The following is a 19440-nucleotide window of genomic DNA, read 5'->3' as shown; positions in this document are numbered from 1 at the left end:
CTTCTGTCTTATTGGGCAAAAATGCTCATATCTAATCTTGGCAAAGTCAAGATTTGCCCCAATAATTAATAGCCCTAAACACTTACCCAGGAGAGCGAGAGGGGGCAGTTTCCCCAAGTATTTGCCCTTGTCCAGTACCCTCTCCCATTTGTAACGGATGGGGTCGGATCCATCCGATGATTTGCAGCTCATTTTCACGTCACTGCCCTCAAGCAGCCGTCCCTCCATCCAACAACGGGGTTTTGATGGTTTTACTGCGTAGAAAATGCAAAAAGGCATATTTAATAAAAGCAAGAAAACAGTAGATTAAATCCACAGAGGAAGAAAAAAGATTTCCATAATAAAAATAACATTTATGCAGTTATCACTTAAATATAAAGCATTTACAGAAGGCTTTAAATGAATTTTGTTGTTACACAACCAGTTAAAAGGTTTAGAACAGCCCCAATTCTTTATTTGTTGTTTATTTTTGACATATAAGCTCTTCAAGTCTATTGAATAACCTGAAATGGTAGAAATTCAAGTGAAAAAAACCCTATTGGACACCAAATGATACCCTAGACCAAACAGTTAACAAACAACACACAATAGTTTCTGCATTAGGAATAATAACTGCATTATAATCCTAGGGTTCAAAGGTTTGAATAAGGGCTCATTTTATCTGAACTGAATGCAACCCTACATCCAGAGGAAGGTCTCATTACAAACCAGTTGGTTATGAGCACCAATCGAAGTCAGGGGGAGGTTTCACAACATACATCACAGTGATTAGGACCATTCGTAGTCAGAGGCGGATCTTAGAACAAAAGACCCAGTGACATGAGTTAATGATTTGAACCAATCACAGTCAGAGGGAGGTCTCAAAACAAATGAAGTGGTAATATGGACTGATTTGGAGTCTGGGGAGGTCTTAGAACAAACAATGTTCTAAGATGCCAGTCCTTTGCCAGCCCTTTGTCCTTTGATGCCAGTAGAAGCAAGGGCAGGATTAAGGTTATGGAGGACATTCCATCCTAAAGCTATCAAAACTTCAGTGTAAAATACTAAAACAGACTTCTGAAGCCAAGGAGAGGAAGGAAAAAGGTAGAATCCTGCAGAATAATCCAGTTGCATTGTTTTTTAGGTTGGACCAAAAGTCAAATTAACCAAATGGCGCCTCGCTCCCAATGTTCTAAGGGAGTATCAGAACAAAATACCCAGCAATCAGACTTCTGGCAGCCTTACATAAAAAGACTATTCAAGTGATTTTATTGTTGCAGACAAATTTTCAATGTCTGAATAAAATCATGCAACTCTTGGTAGAATTGCAGCAGGTTGCCACCATCTTGGTCATTTTGTGAGGTTGAGAGATGACAAGCCTAATGCCAAGCAGAAACCAGGGTCATATACACATTCTACATTGTCTTTTTTTTTGGCCTTTTTTTCCACAGAACTTCTGCAGACACAAGCGCACCTGTGGCCAAAAGTTGCTTCTGTTTGCGCTCCATTGTTCAGCAGTTCCTTGTAAAATGACCAACAGAAGCATGAATAATCTCAAAAGGAATGTAGTTGCAGTCTTGTAAACAGTGATCCTGCACAATTTCAGCCTTTGCAGTGTAATGACAAAATGTTTTATAGATTCTAGTGCAGTGTTTTTTTTTTTATCTTGGTCCTGGTGCCCCCTGCCCTGGACCAAAGACCTAGACAAACATTGAAAAACACTGTTCTAGTGTAGGGTTGGAATAATGGAGAGATCTCATTACGCAAGCTGATAATTGGGACCAATGACAGTTTGAAGAAAAAGTCTCAGAACAAATAAGGTTGTGACTAAAACCAATCAGAGTCAGGAGATGACTTAAAATTAATAAAAGTGGTGAAAATGAACTTAAACAAAGAACACTAATCTAGGTCACAGAATGATCCATGTGGATTAGAACCAATCACTGTCATATGCAGGCCTGATTGGAACCAAAAACAAAGTTCAATCCAAAAACATTCAAGGAACAGTGCCAAAAGAACAGAACTCTGAAGCACAGGACTAAACCTAGGCACACAGTGGCAGGAAGTTGTTGAGGATTGGGTCAATCACAGTCAATGCAAGGTCTCAAGTCAAACCAGGCTGTAATTGGGACCAATGACAGTTCAGAATAGGTCTTGGAATAAACCAGGTGGTTGTTGGGACAAATGTGAGTCAGGGAGAGGTCTTAGCACAATCCAGCGATTAGAACCAATCACACACAAGAAAAGGTCTCATAACAGACCAGGTGGTCATTAGATCCAATCACAGTGAGGGAAAAATACTGTCATGGCAGGTCTCACATCTATGTAGGTGGTGAGATGCACCTATCTCAGTCAGGGGAAGGTCTTACAATAAACCAGCTGGTGACTTGGAAGTTCTGAAAATAAAAAAGTCAGGGTCAGAGAAAGTCTTGAGAAAAACAATATATGCTGAATTGAACCAATCACAATGAAGAAGAAGTCTCTGAACAAATCAGGTGGTGATTGAAATCAATCATAGTCATGTGAAGTTATAAGAAGGGGGAGGTCTCAGAATAATCCAGGAGAAGATTAGAACCAGACAAAGTCAGAGGCAGGTCTCAGAACAATCTAGGTGGTGAATATAACCAATCAAAGTCAGAGGCAGGTCTCAGAACAATCTAGGTGGTGAATATAACCAATCAAAGGTAGGGGGAGGTTTCAGAACAAACCAGGTGGTAAATAGAACCAATCACAGGTAGGGGGAGGTCTCCGAATAATCTAGGTGGAGATTAGAACCAATCGGCAGGTTTAAGAACAAACCAAAGTGGTGAATATAACCAATCAAAGGTAGGGGGATTTTTCAGGATAATCCAGGAGGATATTAGAACCAATCAAAGTCAGAGCCAGGTCTCAGAACAAACCAGGTGGTGAATAGAATCAATCAAAGGTAGGGGGAGGTCTCAGAACAATTCAGGAGGATATTTGAACAAATCATAATCATGGGAAAGTTTCAAAACCAACAAAGTGGTGAACATAACCAATCACAGGTAGGTGGAGGTCTCAGAACAATCCAGGAGAAGATTAGAACCAATCAATGTCATTGGCAAGTCTTAGACCAAATCAGGTGGCGAATAGAACCAATCACAGGTATGAGGTGGTCTTAGAACCATCCAGGTGGAGTATAGAACCAATCAAAGTCAGAAGCCCATCAAAAGCAGGAAGTATAAAGGGTGTGTTTGCAGAAAACCGCGGGGTTCTCGACCCCAGTCCTGGATCCAAACATGATTACTGTACCATGTAAAAGCTCATCATTTCTGAAAACATTGTTAGAAAACAACACAGTTGGCTAAAACAGGCCGACACAGTCGGAACACACTTACTTACAACCGCATCCCGCCTGCTACTGAACACCTGTGCGTACAAGACTGCTTTCCTCATGGGCGCCGTTTAATGCATGCCTGGTTCCGCAGTGGCCATTCGATATGAGTGTAAAAGGACCCCCACCTCGCCATTAGCCTGTACTGCATCACCAATCACTTCCCACCCTACCCCCACCCACCTACCCGCCAAGTCCTTCCACCACAGCCATCAACATCTGCTCCGACTGCCGTTTTCTGCTGAGTGCGGAGAACCGAGCGTGGCGCTTCCAGGCATTCGCTGCAGGATGCAATTAAAGGAGTGGAGCAGGACGGGGAAGTTGGGGGGGGAGGGTGGTGGTGGAGGGTTGGTGGGCTTTACATCTTGTCCCACTGTCAGGATCACTTACGCCGCTCAGAGGAGGCACCTGGGCCGGGGCCTCCGACAAAGCCATTATCTCTGTGTTGAACAAGACAAATGCTAATGTTTGTCCCCCCGAATCGAAAGTGTCGTCGCAAGGCTGCGGGCAATTTGTACAAATGCATGCGTAAATTTGTAGCACGCTCTTTAAAATGTCTTTATTGCGAGCGGAGGGAAGTCAGTGTCCTGCGGCAGGGTCTATACACTCAGCATCTAAAGACTCTTCCTGCTGATGTTTATTACATTGTTCTAAAACCTTTGGGCAAACCTAGTTCGGACATTGGCGCTACAGACAATATTCGCCACTGTGGTAACACAGCATTTTTGTCAAAATAGTAAGTTTAGGGCGACATTCTGATTGGTGGCGGGGTTGGTAAGGGAACCTTATTAAATGAGTCCCTATAAGGCAAGAACTGTACCTTTTCAGGCATGCTACTTCTTATTTTACACAGGATAATTAAGGAACAAGACAATAATGATAGTATGATTGTATTGTTTGCTATAAGAAGACAACAGTAGTTGTAGTAGTAGTCTACCTTTATATATAGACCCCCAGTATGTTATGTCGTGAATTTTACTAAACACATATATTTTATTATATAAGTTATTTTTTATGTACACATATTACACATTGCTAAAGGGTTTCAGGACATCTAAGTAACTATAGGCTAAAGTTCTTTATAGTATATGGGATGTCAACAATGTCATCAATGACATCTTATTTGATAAAGAAAACATAACAGAAGGACTTGGAAATTGGAAATTGGGAATTGGGAACTGGATTGTCAACCATGTAAATGTAGTATACTGTATACCTACACTTAAGGGCATTTTCTCAGACAGAGATTAAGTCTAGTCTTGGACTAGAAAGCTTTTTGAATGGAGATCCCCCCCCCCCCCCCAAAAAAAAAAGGCTTAATCCTTGTCTGGAAAACTGCCTCTAGAAGTAAAAAGCATATTCTAGACCTAAGAAAATCTTAGATTCCCAACATCATAAAAAAAAACATCTTGTACAAAACCTCTATCTGTCTGGTACAAAATGTCACTTCCACCCTGTTACATCATCAACAAGTATCATTAAAACATCTCTTTTTTTGTTTGCCATAAGCTGAGTGACATTTCACTACACAACAGCACCACGATGCCAAGGGACAATATCCCTGTACTATTTTTGGCCCCGCGACTGGGTGACACAGGCATCTGTCACGTCCTTCGCTGTCTGGGGGGGGCGTGTTTGCTGTGAGAGGACTTCATTAGAGGCGGAGTTGCGAATGGGCCCGCGGACTCACCGAGCACGATGAGGTTGACCGTGTTCCAGTGGTACTTCCCCCCATTCTTGACCTTGCAGCTGTATTCTCCCGAGTCACTGAGTGAGAGGTCGCTGATCATCAGTGAAGCATCCCCCTTCAGATAGTCTCCTGCCAGTGACAGCCGGCCTGGCTCACCCTCGTTGGGGTCATAGGTGCGGCCCGCGAAGTACGTGATCACCTGAAAGGAGGAGGGAGAATATCACCATGAGGCCAAAAAAGGTCATTAAACATTAAACATTAAACATGTCCTAAAGTATCCAGATACCTTAGAAAAGATCCTAGTCCTGTTGATCTACCACCCAAGAAAGTTTTGCTTCTTTAGTAATCTATCTAGTAAAATGCCTGGTCCACCTCTATCAGGTGCACATCAATCCCTTCACAAGGTTCCTCAAGTGTATTTTTCCTAGAGTATTATTGAATATAACCAAAGACTTTTCGTTCCCATTGACGTTTTGTATTTTTCTTCCACAAGCAATTCAACCCCTGAGGTAATTAGCAAGGTCTTCCTGTGCTAATATGAGTAGGAAACACACTATACTGGAGTACCCTGGTCCTGGAGATTGACCACCTATGTAATCAATCAACAGTATTCGGCTCAAATACTCAAGATGTCCCTGAAGGCCCTCCTCACTTTGTTGGCTAAGGGGAGAAGCTAAACTCTAACTGTAGGGAGGTAGATCAGTAGGGGTACTAGGGGTACAAGTAGGGGTACACCAAGACTAAGGTTGGGAACCAATGCTCAAATCTGGCCACATTGTTTTTTTTATTCCAGTTAAGCAGAAGCAAATGATCGATCAGTTGTTTGAAGACTGATCAATCGATTCAACTGAGTGGAATAAGGTAAGCTGCTGGTTGTTTAGAATGAAAGTGCAATGCAAGCACAAAGCAACCACACCACCCCTGTCCCCTAGAGCACTGGTTCCCAACCGTAACCCTGGAAAAGCCCTACTGGTTCACAATCCTAGTCTTGCTGATCTACTACCCTACAGAGTTTAGCTTTTACCCTTACCTAACAAAGTGAGGGTCTTCAGGGACATCTGAGCATTTGAGCCAAGTACTGTTGGTTACATTTGAACTCTACAAGGTGGTCAATCTCCAAAACCAAAACTAGGTACCCCAGTATAGTGAAATTCCTACACTAGCACAGAAAAAAAACCTTGCTAATTACCTCATGGGTTGAATCAGGTGTGTTCCAGCTAGACAAATACCAAAAGGGCATGGGTACAGCAGGATCGCGGTTCGAACCACAGGTCTAAAAAATGTCAGTGTGCACCGGCCATGGCAGTGAGTGTGACGCTGCCAGTGGACAGACAGGGGGCATGTGCGAGTCACACGGAAGGCCTGCAGTGGGTGTGTGTTAAGTGCTGATGCCACGGTGAATCATCGTTCCCTGCGCCGGGTTATGTTTGACTTTTGGTGTCCCTGGCACGCTCTACCTACAGTTCAAAGCGCCAAAAATACTGCAGCACAGCTATTCCGCACATGCTGACCTTTTCACTGATAAGCACTTTGGATTTTTTAGCCCTTTTGGATCCAAAACCCACAACTCTTAACTGCGAGGGGAATGGACACCCATGGCGAATGTGCTACAGTATGCAAGGCATCCTACAAGGCATCCTACAAGGTGTCCTACAAGGTGTAAAAAATTAATGCCAGCATACTTACTACGCATACAACATGAGAATAATAGCTTCCAGTGCTTAATAAGACATGTGGCTTTTACTGTCTGTTAAAAAACGACACTCTGCCATGCACAGCAAAGCACGGCAGGGGCTTCGCTTCAGCTAAAGGCGGAGGCAGGACTTCTCCCGCCTGCTGCAGTGTGTCAGATAGGGCCTAAGGGAAAGGCTTGGACACGGGCCAGATTCAAATGAAAAACCTAGCAGTCCTGCCAATCCTACATCGTAAAAAAAAAACAGAAATGTAGTGCAAGGAAAGGAACAGCACTGGTCTTAAAATGAAAAGGGCAGCTAAAACTGACCTGAATCTGAAAAGGCAGCACTGGAGCTGACCAAAGAATATTTAAACAAATCTAATTTGAAAAAAAAAAAAAAACATTTAATTACAGAAACATCATAAGACCAGTTTAACTGAATTAACAGTTTTTAACAAACTTACTGTACTCAGTTTGAAAAAGTATTTGCATTGTGTTTTTAAGGATACAGTTTCTATCATGTTGCTCTGCCCTAAACCTTTTAAAGCTGTTTTAGCTCATATCTGTTGCCAAAAATGTTCAAAATGATAAATAAAAATAGCCAAACAGCCTTTGAAGTATTAATGATAAGATCATTGACTGGTATTAGGTGGATATAAAGAGAACTGGATTTTAGGCCAGTAATCATATTCCTCAGTCCATGTAATACTAATACTGGATTCTTCTGGGATTTCTCATTCTGTGCATATGTGAAAACAGACCCTGGGTACCGGAAATAAGCAAGAAGGGTTTCAAATATTTTGAAACACTTTTGGAATTTAAATAATACTCTAATCTTGAGTTGGGTTTTGAGGAGTAACGTGCAATAAAACCATTACTGTCACTTGCCACTTACTTTATGAGACAGGTACACTCTGGTATTTTTACTTCTGCACTTCTCAGCAGAGGAAACTGTAAGAAATAGACTGTTCACGTGGTGTAAGGTAGCAGTGAGCATCGTGACGCGCTTTGTGCAGGGTGTAGGAGAGAAACCTCATGTCATATCTATAAGTTTGTTGGCTTGTTGCAAAGCAAAAATTTGATTATTGCCTGACCCATGTAAACTAATTGAGCTGTCATATTATCTGTTTACCCAATTTCATGTAAATGCATTGAATGGATTACTAACAAACTCAAACATTTACATTATAATATAAATGTAAACGCACTGAATGTTAAGGCAGACTTCATAGCCTTTGGGTTTCTCAAACAGGGATTAGACCTTGCCATAGACTATATTTTCCTTTCAATATAAAATCAATTCAAATCTCGATCATAGTCCATTCGAAATGTTGTGTAGTCACAGACTAGGCTTCCCTAGGCTCCCTGTCTCAAAATCTTCCTTCTAGTATATGTAATATATACAGGGGTTGGACAATGAAACTGAAACACCTGGTTTTAGATCACAATAATTTATTATCCTGACAGACAGTTCTGGTGGAAACAGGAGAGTTGAGGTGCACATTGAATTCTCCCGTGATTTGAGCAGCCGTGGTTTTATGTTTTTTGGATACTATCCGGGTTAGCACTCGAACATCCCTTTCAGACAGCTTCCTCTTACAGCGTCCACAGTTAATCCTGTTGGATGTGGTTGGTCCTTCTCAGTGGTATGCTGACATTACCCTGGATAACGTGGCTCTCTTGATACATCACAAAGACTTGTTGTCTTGGTCACAGATGCGCCAGCAGGATGGGCACCAACAATTTGATCAAATCCTCTTTTGAACTCTGGTATGTCACCCATAATGTTGTGTGCATTGCAATATTTTGAACAAAACTGTGCTCTTACCCTACTAATTGAACTTTCACACTCTTCTGTGCTTTTACTGGTGCAATGTACAATTAATGATTAAAGATTGGCCACCAAGCTGCTTTAATTCAGCCATTGAACCTCCCACACTTAAATGACAAGTGTTTCAGTTTCATTGTCCAACCCCTGTAGCTTGTCCAGATATTACTAGATAGTTGATATACTCTACACCTGGGACCTTCATTATTTTATGGTGTAAATGTGTCGTAGATTATCTAAAACTGTACCCAGTGTTTTGACGGCGGTTAAATTAAGGGGGCACACAGTTCTCTCACCACTTTCTGCTTGGCATTGGGTTTGACCAGCAGCCACTCGATGTCCAGCAGTGAGGTGTCGGCTTGCCAGAGCTGATGGTGGCATGGCAGCGTGGCGTTGTCACCCACCACTCGCTTCATCTCTGTCTGCCCACTCACGCGTAACACGCCCAACACTGCTGAGAGAGAGAGAGAGAAAGAGAGAAAGAGAGAGAGAGAACAAAAAGAGGGTTGAGTGCTTTAGTGCAGAGTCAGGCCCCAGAGAACAGGGACAAAAAGCGATGGTCTGAGCGGGACAGGAACACTAAAGGGCTTTGGCTGGTTTTAGTGCCGGATGGCGGGCAGTGCTGCTGGATTGGCGGCATTAGAGAGAGGCGTCGGAGGGATTTGCAGCGGCTGGGTCTCAGCAGAGGACTGATACTGTACCACAGGCCTGAGCTCAAAGAACCCGGGAACAGCACCGCTTTAACGCTCTGATCTTCCAGAAATGGGAGCAGATGATTGCAGCTGAGGGACCGGGCTGGGATCACAAGCCCAACAGCAGCCATTCACAATTATATAAATCTAATCCAATGCCATTTACTCCTGGAAAAAAAATGCTTTTACAAATGGCTCTATTTTTGCAATGCAAAAATCACTCCAGTACCACACAGGCAAAAATACACTTTTAAGAAATACACCTTTACTGAAAATCATGGAAATCTGCTTCCTTCTCCTAAAGCCCCAGGGAATCCGAATCCATTATAGCTTCATGATTATTCAAGGGTGGGTTTCGTTAATTCAAAGTAGTCCATTCTGAATAAGTTCCAAATATGTACAGTAGTATGTATTCCTGCTGATTTAATATAAACTTGATGTTTATAATCTTAACCCTCAAATTGATCAGGGTCAAATTGACCCATTTTCAAGTTTGAAGATCTAGGAAAAAATTGTTTAAAGCATTTTTTTCAATATGAAACTTCTTCTGCTTGCCGTAATTAGTGTAATCAACATATACTATGAAAATGGTTCATCTCACATATTTGCAACCACCCATGTTTTAATGTTATGTAAAAATATTGAGTTTTATATGTTGATCTTAGTAGAGAGACATTTAAAAAAGGTTGTTAGGGGTAATGGTTCCCAGGAACCAAATTGACCCGGAAACACCATTGCTGTTCCTAACAAATGAACATAACAGGAGGGTTAAATAAAGCTTATATAGGTATATAGCTGTTGATGAACTATGACTTTTTATTCTATTTTTTTAAGTTTAATTGAAATTGAATATAACACTTACATTTCAAGGTCCCTATTTAAGCAATCGTTAGGCAAGCTTTCAACCGTGCACTGTGCAGATTGATTTAAGGCATGTCAGTGTGACTTTGCTATCGTAACTACGGGAAAAGTACATCTTGTGTGGTGTGAAATAAGTGTGTTTTGGATGTAACATGAAATAAACCAATCAGCGTGTGATTTATCATTTTCTTTAACCCTTTAAACCATTTTCATGCGATTTGCTCTACTTTGCTATCACACTGGATATCTTAGTTTTTACATATAGCACAATGACCATTCAGGGCTAAAACTGAAGTAGACACTTGGGACAAAACAATAATTTACTTCCAGACTTTTATTTCCATTATTTAGGTTCCATTTGAGAACATTAAATGCAGAAGAAAATGTAAAAAAATAAAATAAAATAAAGCGCCTGTTATATTTGGAGTTTAAAATGTGTGTATGAATGTTGGTGATGAAAAATCAGTCATTCTCTACATTTCCCTGTTCAGTAGAGGGCGCTTCGGCAGTAGTAATCTCTCTAGGTTGCTTTTAGTCAGTGGCATATCTGTGTTTTCCAGTGCCAAGATAGCAATACACCAGAAATTTACCTGAACATACCTAATTCCCAGATATATTTACAAGTGCCTTTGCTATTTAAACCTGTGTACTAAGGTCCCCAAGTATCATAGAGACACTAATGTAACACAGTGTAAATTCTGTAAGACTTGTTTCTAAAGGCTTTAAACTGAGATAATATGTAAGTGGTTTATCTGTCTATGGGAAAGGTACTACATTTCAGTCTTTGCTAAGCGTGGTTCTGACTACGCCCACACTGCCATACATCCGACTCCATGTTGACATTTATTGGCAACCCAGTCCATCATGCAGGCTGATTATTTATGGTCATGCACCATAGACATTAATCCCTTGTACCGTGACCGCTCTAAACCTCAATAGGTACCATGAGTATAACCCACGTTTCTGATTTAGGTGACCCAGTGTCACAAGACGGGACTATTTCGGCTCCGAGTGATTACCTCCACCCAAGCTTCACCTCCACAGCCTTGATATACCCCTACGCCCCAATGGCTATATGTAATTAGAGCGATCTGGCGTGAAGAGACTGTGGTAATTGCTAATGATTACTCAATCAGGGCCTAATTACATTAATGCGAGTGGCGTTCTGGAGCTGTAAAGTGACAAGCAGGTGAAATTTGCGTCTGTGGTGAAATAATGGATCTGTGTTAGTGGTTAGTGTTCATGTGGGTGGGTGGTTGGATGGTCTTTTATGTCTTAAAGACCATGTGAAAAGACCATGGTCTGACTAAACCACTGACTGGGACTTGTGGTTTGTGAGTGCAGTATAAAAGTGTGGTGTTTTATTCTCGGCAAATTGTTGGGTTCATGTTATTATGGAAGCTTTAACCACAGAAGCTTGGCGAAAGATATCAAAAATAGAGTATTTGACTGTTTTCCAGACTAACTTAAGCATTCTAAAGCTTCCCCAGGTGTGTACCGTAATTTACGTACTATAAGATGCGCTTAAAATACATTAATTTTCTCAAAAATCGACAGTGTACCTTGTAATCTGGTGAATAATCTAATGTATGAATTGTACCAATCAGGTTATGAGAAGCAGTAGAGCCACTCCGCTGAAGTACAGTGATATAAAAGAAGTTTCAGTAAAGTTTCTCCAGCACTAAGGCTGGAACAGTGTTAGCATTAGCTGTAAAACATACTAAGCGCTGGCTCTTTTGTCATTCAGAGGTGAGTATATCAGACTGTAGCCTGTGTCTTTACCATGTTAAAACAAGCTACGTGGGACGTATCGCTAGCTGATAGCGCTAGCTGACTGGGTTAATGGAACACTTAGCATTTCTCAGTGTAGCGCTATCAGGCGGCATTTACTAGCGCTAAGCATTGCTACTTGGGTGCTTCTCCCATGGCGATTCCCTTGTTCCTTATTATTGTCGCTTAAAATGCGCCTTATAATACAGTGCACCTTGTACTCTGTAAAATACGGTAATATAGCACTGATGTGTGTTTAGCTTTGGTTTGGTTTAGCTATGGAAGTTCAGTCTGTTATTAAGTGAACAAAAAATGGACAGAAGAAATGGCAAAAACAATCAGCCTCAGATAGTGTTAGCTTTTAACCTAGCACGGGTCCCTGTTTGCTCTGCTTAGCATTTGCATACACTACCTAGTCACGTTTCCATCCAAAAGCTTTGCAAAAGTTTGTGAGCCCAAATTCTCTTGACAAGGCACAGCTGTTAACTAAAGCAATAGGTGCTACTTTGAAGAATCTAAAAAATGTTTTTCTTCATAGTTTGGATGACTTAAATATTAATCTACAATGCAGAACATTTTAAAATAAAGATAAAACACTGAATTGGAATTGGTCAATTTACAGCTCTGTCTTGGTTCTGCTGGATTGTTGAATTTGGAATTTGGATAGTGACCCCTAGAGTCCCTTTAAAACAGCTTTAAACTACTGCCACTATGATTGGGAGATCGCTGATTCGAATCCTGATCATACAGCTTGCCATCAGCTGCCAAAGACACGAGAGAGCACAATTGGCCTTGCTCTCTCCCTGTGTGGGTAGATGACGCTCTTTCCCCTCATCACTCCTAGGGTGATGTTTATCATCATAATGCATCTGTGAGCTGATGTATCAAAAACCGAGTCGCTGCGCTTTCCAACAAACGAGCTGTGATGCTCGATACTCAGGAAAAAAAAGAGGCGGTGGCTGACTTCACATGTGTCGGAGAAGGCATGTATTTGAAATTGAAAGAAAAATTAGGGAAAAATTGAAATAAATAAAATAAAATGAAATAAAAAACTGATTTAAAAGTATGTGTAATTGCTGATTTTTAGAACGAGAATTAGTACACCCTTAGCAATTAGCAACCTTATTACTGTACTACTGCTGCTAAAGAGTGAAGGATAACTGAAGTCTTCCACAGATTTCCAAAGACAGTAAACATTCACTCAAAGTGCCGCTGAAAATTCCCCGTCGCCTGGATATCAAACGCATATTAAGTGCTTATCTAGCCTGTAAAAGTGTTAAATATAGGCTGGCTAATCTGAAATGAGATCAAGCCGATCCAGGTGGAGTCTGCAGGGGGTACTGGTGATATAGGACACATTAGAAATAATTAGAGTGAGGAGTCATTCTTCAAAGGCTACAGATAAGATCGGATCTATCCGCATCTTCATCTCCCCGCAGCGAAGATTCCACGCACATCCGCTCCTGACACACATAACAGACACGGAGCTGCGGAAGTTCGCTGCCTCCGAGTGAAGATTAGACAAAGCGTATCGGATGAGGAAAAGTTAGGGAGGATTTAGCGTAGAACGGCCTGATCCGAGTTTTTAATTTGTGACTTGTTTTTAAGGTTAAAAATTGTTTGTGAGAATTGAGACAGCAGTGAGGCTAAATATCCCCACCTGAATCAAAGACGAGGACAGTGATGATGATGATGATGATGATGATGATGATGATGATGATGATGATGATGATAAAGTTTTGATATGATGATAAATCTCTTTCTTTTCTGTTTCTTTTTTTCTTAATCTTTTCTTAATTTTACTCACTCTCTCAGTCACCCTAATCACTCTATTCCCTACTCTTCTATCTGTGTCTCTCTCTCATTCGCACTTCAATCTCTCTATCAGTTACTTTGATCCACATTCTCTTTCATTTTCTCTTTGTTCTATATTTATATTTCTCTCTTTATCTCTTAATTCTTTACATTCATCTTTCTTGTTCTTTCTGTCTGTCTCTCACTCTCTCTCTCTCTCTCTCTCTCTCTCTCTCTCTCTCTCGTAAATCCTTTATTTCACACTCTGTCTCAATCTTTGTCTCTTTCTTTCTCTCTCTCTCTCTCTCTCTCTCTCTGTTTTCTGTTTCTCTCTATTCTCTATTGCAGCATCTTATCCACTCTTTGTCACTCTTACTCTTTCTATACCTTACTCTTCTATCTGTATCTCTCTCTCATTCGCACTTCAATCTCTCTATCAGTTACTTTAATCCACATCTCTCTTTCATTTTCTCTTTTTTCTATATTTATATTTCTCTCTTTATCTCTTAATTCTTTACATTCATATTTCTTGTTCTTTCTGTCTCTCTCTCTCTCTCTCTCTCTCTCTCTCTCTCTCTCTCTCTCTCTCTCTCGTAAATCCTTTATTTCACACTCTGTCTCAATCTTTGTCTCTTTCTCTCTCTCTCTGTTTTCTGTTTCTCTCTTTTCTTTATTTTCTTTACATCCGTCTTTCTTGTTCTTTCTCTCTCTCTCTACCTCTCTCTTAAATTCTTTATTTCCCGCTCTGTCTCTTTCTGTTTCTCTTGTTCTTTCAATTCCTTTACTCCCCCCTCTCTCTCTTAACTTCTTAATCTTCTATATCTCTCCATCTCCCTTACTTAGGATTTCTCTCTCTCTCTCTGTTTTCTGTTTCTCTCTTTTCCAATCTCTCTGTTCCAACATCACCCTTACTCTTTCAATTCCTTACTCTTCTATCTGTATTTCGTTCTTTCGCTCTTCATTCTCACTATCAATTCCTTTATTCCTTTATCTATCTCTCTCTCTTGCTCTCTTTCTTTCAATTTCTTTGCCTCTTACTCTCTCTCCAACTCAATACCTTTGATCTTCTATCTCTCTCCATCTCTCTCACTTAGGCTCTTTCTCTCTATCTCTGTGTTTTCTGTTTCTCTCTTTCTCAATCTCTCTATTGCAGCATCTTATCCTCTCTTTTAGTCACCCTTACTTTTTCAACTCCTTACTCTTCAATCTGTATCTCTCTCTTTCGCTCTTCATTCTCAATATCAATTACTTTATTCCTCTATCTCTTTCTCTCTTTCTTTCAATTTCTTTACCCCCTACTCTCTCTCTAACTCAGTACCTTTAATCTTCTCTCTCTCTCTCTCTCTCTCTCTCTCTCTCTAATATCTAATATCTATGGCACACTCTGGAGACTTTTGGTTTTGGGCCATATTTTATTAAAATGATTAAAGTACTGTACCAGGACATTGAAAGTGTGCTGAAAATTAATGGCGGGCTGAGCGCTCCATTCAAGGCTCTTCGGGGCATAAGGCAGGGCTGTGGATTGTCTGGTATGCTCTATTCCATTGCCATTGAGCCACTGCTAAATAAGCTTCGCTTTAAGATTGAGGGCATCAAGTTGGGACATGAGCATCCTATTCATCACCGTTTATCATCTTATGCGGATGATGCAATATTTATGGTGAAGGGGCAGGCTGATATTGATAGTTTAATTTCTGTTGTTAATGATTTTGGGGTTTTATCATCAGCTAAGGTGAATTGGGGTAAGAGCGAGGCTTTAGCAGTGGGGCAGTGGGCTGGAGGGTTGCCTCGGCTGCCACCTGAAATGTCTTGGAAAAGAGGGGGAATAAGGTACCTTGGGGTTTTTCTTGGGGATGAAGCCACACAGCAGAAAAATTGGGATGGAGTGTGTGAAAACATGAAAGGCCGTTTAGCGAGATGGAAATGGATACATGGACAGATGTCTTTCAGGGGGAGAGTACTTGTTATTAATAACCTGGTTGCATCAGTGCTGTGGCATAGACTCTCATGTATGGACCCTCCTATAGGCCTGCTATCTCGGCTGCAAGCGATTTTAGTGGACTTTTTTTGGGACCGTCTGCACTGGGTCCCACAAGGTGTGCTCTTCCTACCCAGGGAGGAAGGGGGACAAGGTCTAGTGCATCTTGCAAGCAGACTTGCTGCTTTTCGTCTGCAATTTATTCAGAAGTTTCTGACGAGTTCTGTGGACTTAGTGTGGAAAGAGGTGGCAAACACCATTCTACGCACTGTTGATGGACTGGGTCTGGACATGGCTCTTTTTCTTATGGATTATAAACAGTTGCGTTTAAATGGATTACCTATTTTCTATCGTGGACTTTTTAAAGTGTGGGGACATTTTAAGATTCAAAGACTGGAGAATGACTCGCTCCATTGGCTGCTTGAGGAGCCCTTGATTAGAGGAGCTCGTCTAGATGTTTCGGGTGACGGTGCCATGGGTCTCAGTCGGATGCTCTGTGCTTCGAGGATGGTAAAACTGCAGGACTTGGTGGATTTTGCTGGACCGGACTTGGCTGATGTCCAGGCTGTGGCATCTGTGCTAGGGCATAGATCCATTCGTCACACCAGGATGATTGTGGATGCATGGAAGGACAGACTCTCCCTAGAAGAACTTTCCTTACTACGTGATTATGGAAATGGGACTGTCATGCCTAACATAGTAGATCCTTTCCCTAAGACTGCTCTTACACCAGTTATGGACAGTACATCAGGTCCATTGTTGGAGCTTTCTGGCCTCCAAGACTTGGACCTTCACACTGTGTCTGGCAAGATTTTATACAGATGTTGTGTAAAGGTTTTTAATAAGGCAGTGTTGAATGGTCGGCCTGACACAGTGTGGAGGGACAAGCTGGGGGTGGAGATGGACAGGCGGCCTGTCTGGAGAGTACTGTATAAGCCACCACTCAAAAAAAGATCTGGTGATCTCCAATGGAGAATATTACATGGAGTTTTAGCTGTTAATGCTTTTGTTTCCATCATTAATCCAGAAGTACGTGATACGTGTGTGTTTTGTGGGCTCAGAGAGACTATCTTTCACTGTTTTTTAGAATGCTCGAGGCTCGGCTCCCTCTTTACCACACTGAGATTTCTATTTCTGAAATTTGGGGTGTGTTTCACTTCTTGTGTGTTTATCTTTGGTGCTGGTTACAATCAAAAGCAACGTCTAAAATGGCAATTGCTGAATTTTATAGTTGGTGAAGCAAAACTGGCAATTTATACTTCCAGAAGGAATAAAATTGAACACAGGTCAGGTCAAGAGGCTTTACCTTTGTTTATGGCTTTGGTGAAGTCTAGGATCGTTTTTGAGTTTGGGTTCTACAGAGCCATGAACAATGTTGAAGTGTTTGAATTAGAGTGGTGCCTTGAGGGCATTCTCTGCAGGGTGGAGGAGGGGGAGTTGATTCTCGCCAGCCCCTGGAGTTGAATATGTATAGTGTTTTTTCATTAGAAGGGATTTTCCCTAATTGAACTTGCTCTGTTTGTATGCTTAGTTGAATAAAAGTGTCTGTTTTAAAATCAAAAAAAATCTCTCTCTCTCTCTCTCTCTGTGTTTTCTGTTTCTCTCTTTCTCATTCTCTCTATTGCAACAATCTTATTCACTCTCTGCCCCCTCTTTCAATTCCTTACTCTTCTATCTGTATCTCTCTCTCTCTCTCTCTCGCTCTTCACCTTCACTATCAATGGCTTTAATCCTCTATCGCTCTCTTTCTCTTTATTTGTCAATTCCTTTACACCCTTCTTTCTTGGTTTCTCTCTCTCTCTCTCTTAATTCCTTTATAACCCACAATATACCTGTGTTTCTCTTTTTCTTTCAATTCTTTCATCCCTCACTCTGTCTCTCTTACTCAGTTCCATTAATCTCCTATATCTCTCCATCTCACACTCTCTTTCTTAATTGCTTTGGACTTCCTTCTCTTTCATTCTACTTTCTCTTTCTCTCAGTTCCTTTGATATTATCTTTCTCTCTCCCTCTCTCCCTCTGCTTGCTCTCTCTTAATTCCTTTATTTCCCACAGTGTCTTTCTTTTTATTTACTTTCCTTTATCCCTCACTCTCTCTTTTATTCAACTCCTTTAATCTTTTATATATCGCCATCTCTGTCACTTTAGGCTCTCTCTCTCACTTCCTTCTTTTTCATCCTTCCCTTTTCATTCCTACCATCTTTACCCCATCTTTTCCTATCCCTCTATCCTATTCCTTATATCCCTACATACCTTTGTCTTTGCATTCTAATTTCCTTTCTCTCTCTCTGCTTTAGCTCCTCTATTGCTCTCTCTCTCTCTCTCTGTCTTTACACTTCTTCTTCTTATTATTCTTCATTTATCCTTTCATCCCTAGCTCTCACACTATACCACATTCTCTCTTTCTATCTCTCTCTCGCCATTCTTCTGTCTATATCCCTCTCTCTCTTTTTTCCCTCCCACTTTTTGTCCCTAAATTCCCTCCTCTTTTCTCTTTTTCGCTCTCGATCCCATCCCTTGAGCCCTTTCTCCATTTTTCATCCATTCCTCCATTCTTCTCCTCTAATATCCTTTTATTCCTCTCTCTGTCTCTCTCTCTCTCGCTTGCTCTCCCTGCAGTCATGTAATCTCTCTTTCTCTCTCACTCTTTTTTCTATTCCTTCATCTTCTTTCTTTACACACTGCTCTCTATATCTTTATCATTATCTATTTCTCTTTCTCTCTCTTTCTCTCCCCCCTCCCCTCCCAGAAGACAGTGATCAACTGCAGCCTGGATTTTTTTTGGCCCCATTCATTGTGAACCGGCCCAGAGTGCACTGTGTGAAGAGTGTGTGTGTGTATGCATGTGTGTGTGTGTGTGAGCTCATTAACATTAGGAAGTGAGTGGCTTGGCTGTGAGCTGGTAGTGGAGCTGGTTTGTATGAAGAAGCCCTAGGGGGAGTTGTGCTCTAGTAAATTCTCCTCCCTGCAGACCAGCGCCGTCTTAATATAGAGGAGCCAGTGGGACCAATCAAGTCCGTACCCTTCAAACTGTCCAAAGTCACCAGACACACTGCTGTCAGCGGTACCATTCTGCCATAGAGCTCTGAAGTCAAGTTTAAGACCAACCAATGACCAAACAAAGACCCAAAGACTTGATATTTCCAAACATGACTCAACTATTTTGAGTTACTTGAACTTGAATTTGTGGCCACATATACAGCACTAGTCTAAACTAAAAGCACAAGTATTTTTGAGTGTAGAAGGGACGAAATATTGGATTTAATGGTACCAGTGTGCTGGATCCACCATCCCTGCTAAGCCTAATATATTCATTCTAAAACATTCTGGCCACGTCACACGTCTTTATGTACTTACATCACATGTACAGCCTCTGAAAGAGGATCCGGCTCAGTTTTCCTGAACGTATAGTAAAACCAAAGAAACAAAGGAGTGAAGTTTCTGACTGAGCATGCTCTCTTTCTCACCGACTGAACATAACCTGGAATCAGATGAATCCGTTTACCCAGTTCAAAATGATTCTTCCAAAGTCACCAGACACAATGCTGTCATTGGTAACTTTCCGCTATGGAGCTCTGAAGTCAAGCTCAAGACCAACCAAAGACCAACCAAAGACCCTAAACTCTGTTTTGCGTAAGACTTAATATTTCCAAACATTACTCAACTATTACTTAAACTTGAATTTGTGGCCACAAATACAGCACCAGTCCAAACTGAAAGCAGAAGTATTTTTGAGTGAAGGGACAAAATATTGGGTTTAATGGTACCAGTATGCTGGAACCACCATCCCTGCTAAGCCCAATATATACCTTCTAAAA

The 19440-nt window shown here is 41.2% G+C and overlaps 1 protein-coding gene across 2 annotated transcripts in view; it reads right to left on the bottom strand.

Moving 5' to 3' along the window:
• The window catches only part of LOC103036746 (CXADR-like membrane protein), a 108143-nt gene that overhangs the window by 11314 nt on the left and 77389 nt on the right, over positions 1–19440 (bottom strand). The window contains exons 2-4 of one of the 2 annotated variants that reach the window (XM_022681021.2): positions 8824–8978; positions 5025–5223; positions 87–254 (exon numbers count right to left, since the gene is read on the bottom strand). In XM_022681021.2, the coding sequence (XP_022536742.1) occupies positions 87–254; positions 5025–5223; positions 8824–8978 (522 nt within the window). Of the gene's footprint in view, positions 1–86; positions 255–5024; positions 5224–8823; positions 8982–19440 lie in introns of both variants that reach the window. The other variant, XM_022681020.2, reaches the window with a different exon arrangement.

The sequence above is a fragment of the Astyanax mexicanus genome, chromosome 20 (assembly GCF_023375975.1).
Source record: "Astyanax mexicanus isolate ESR-SI-001 chromosome 20, AstMex3_surface, whole genome shotgun sequence".
NCBI classification, from domain to species: Eukaryota; Metazoa; Chordata; class Actinopteri; order Characiformes; family Acestrorhamphidae; genus Astyanax; species Astyanax mexicanus.
This window is presented reverse-complemented; position numbering and strand designations above follow the sequence as displayed.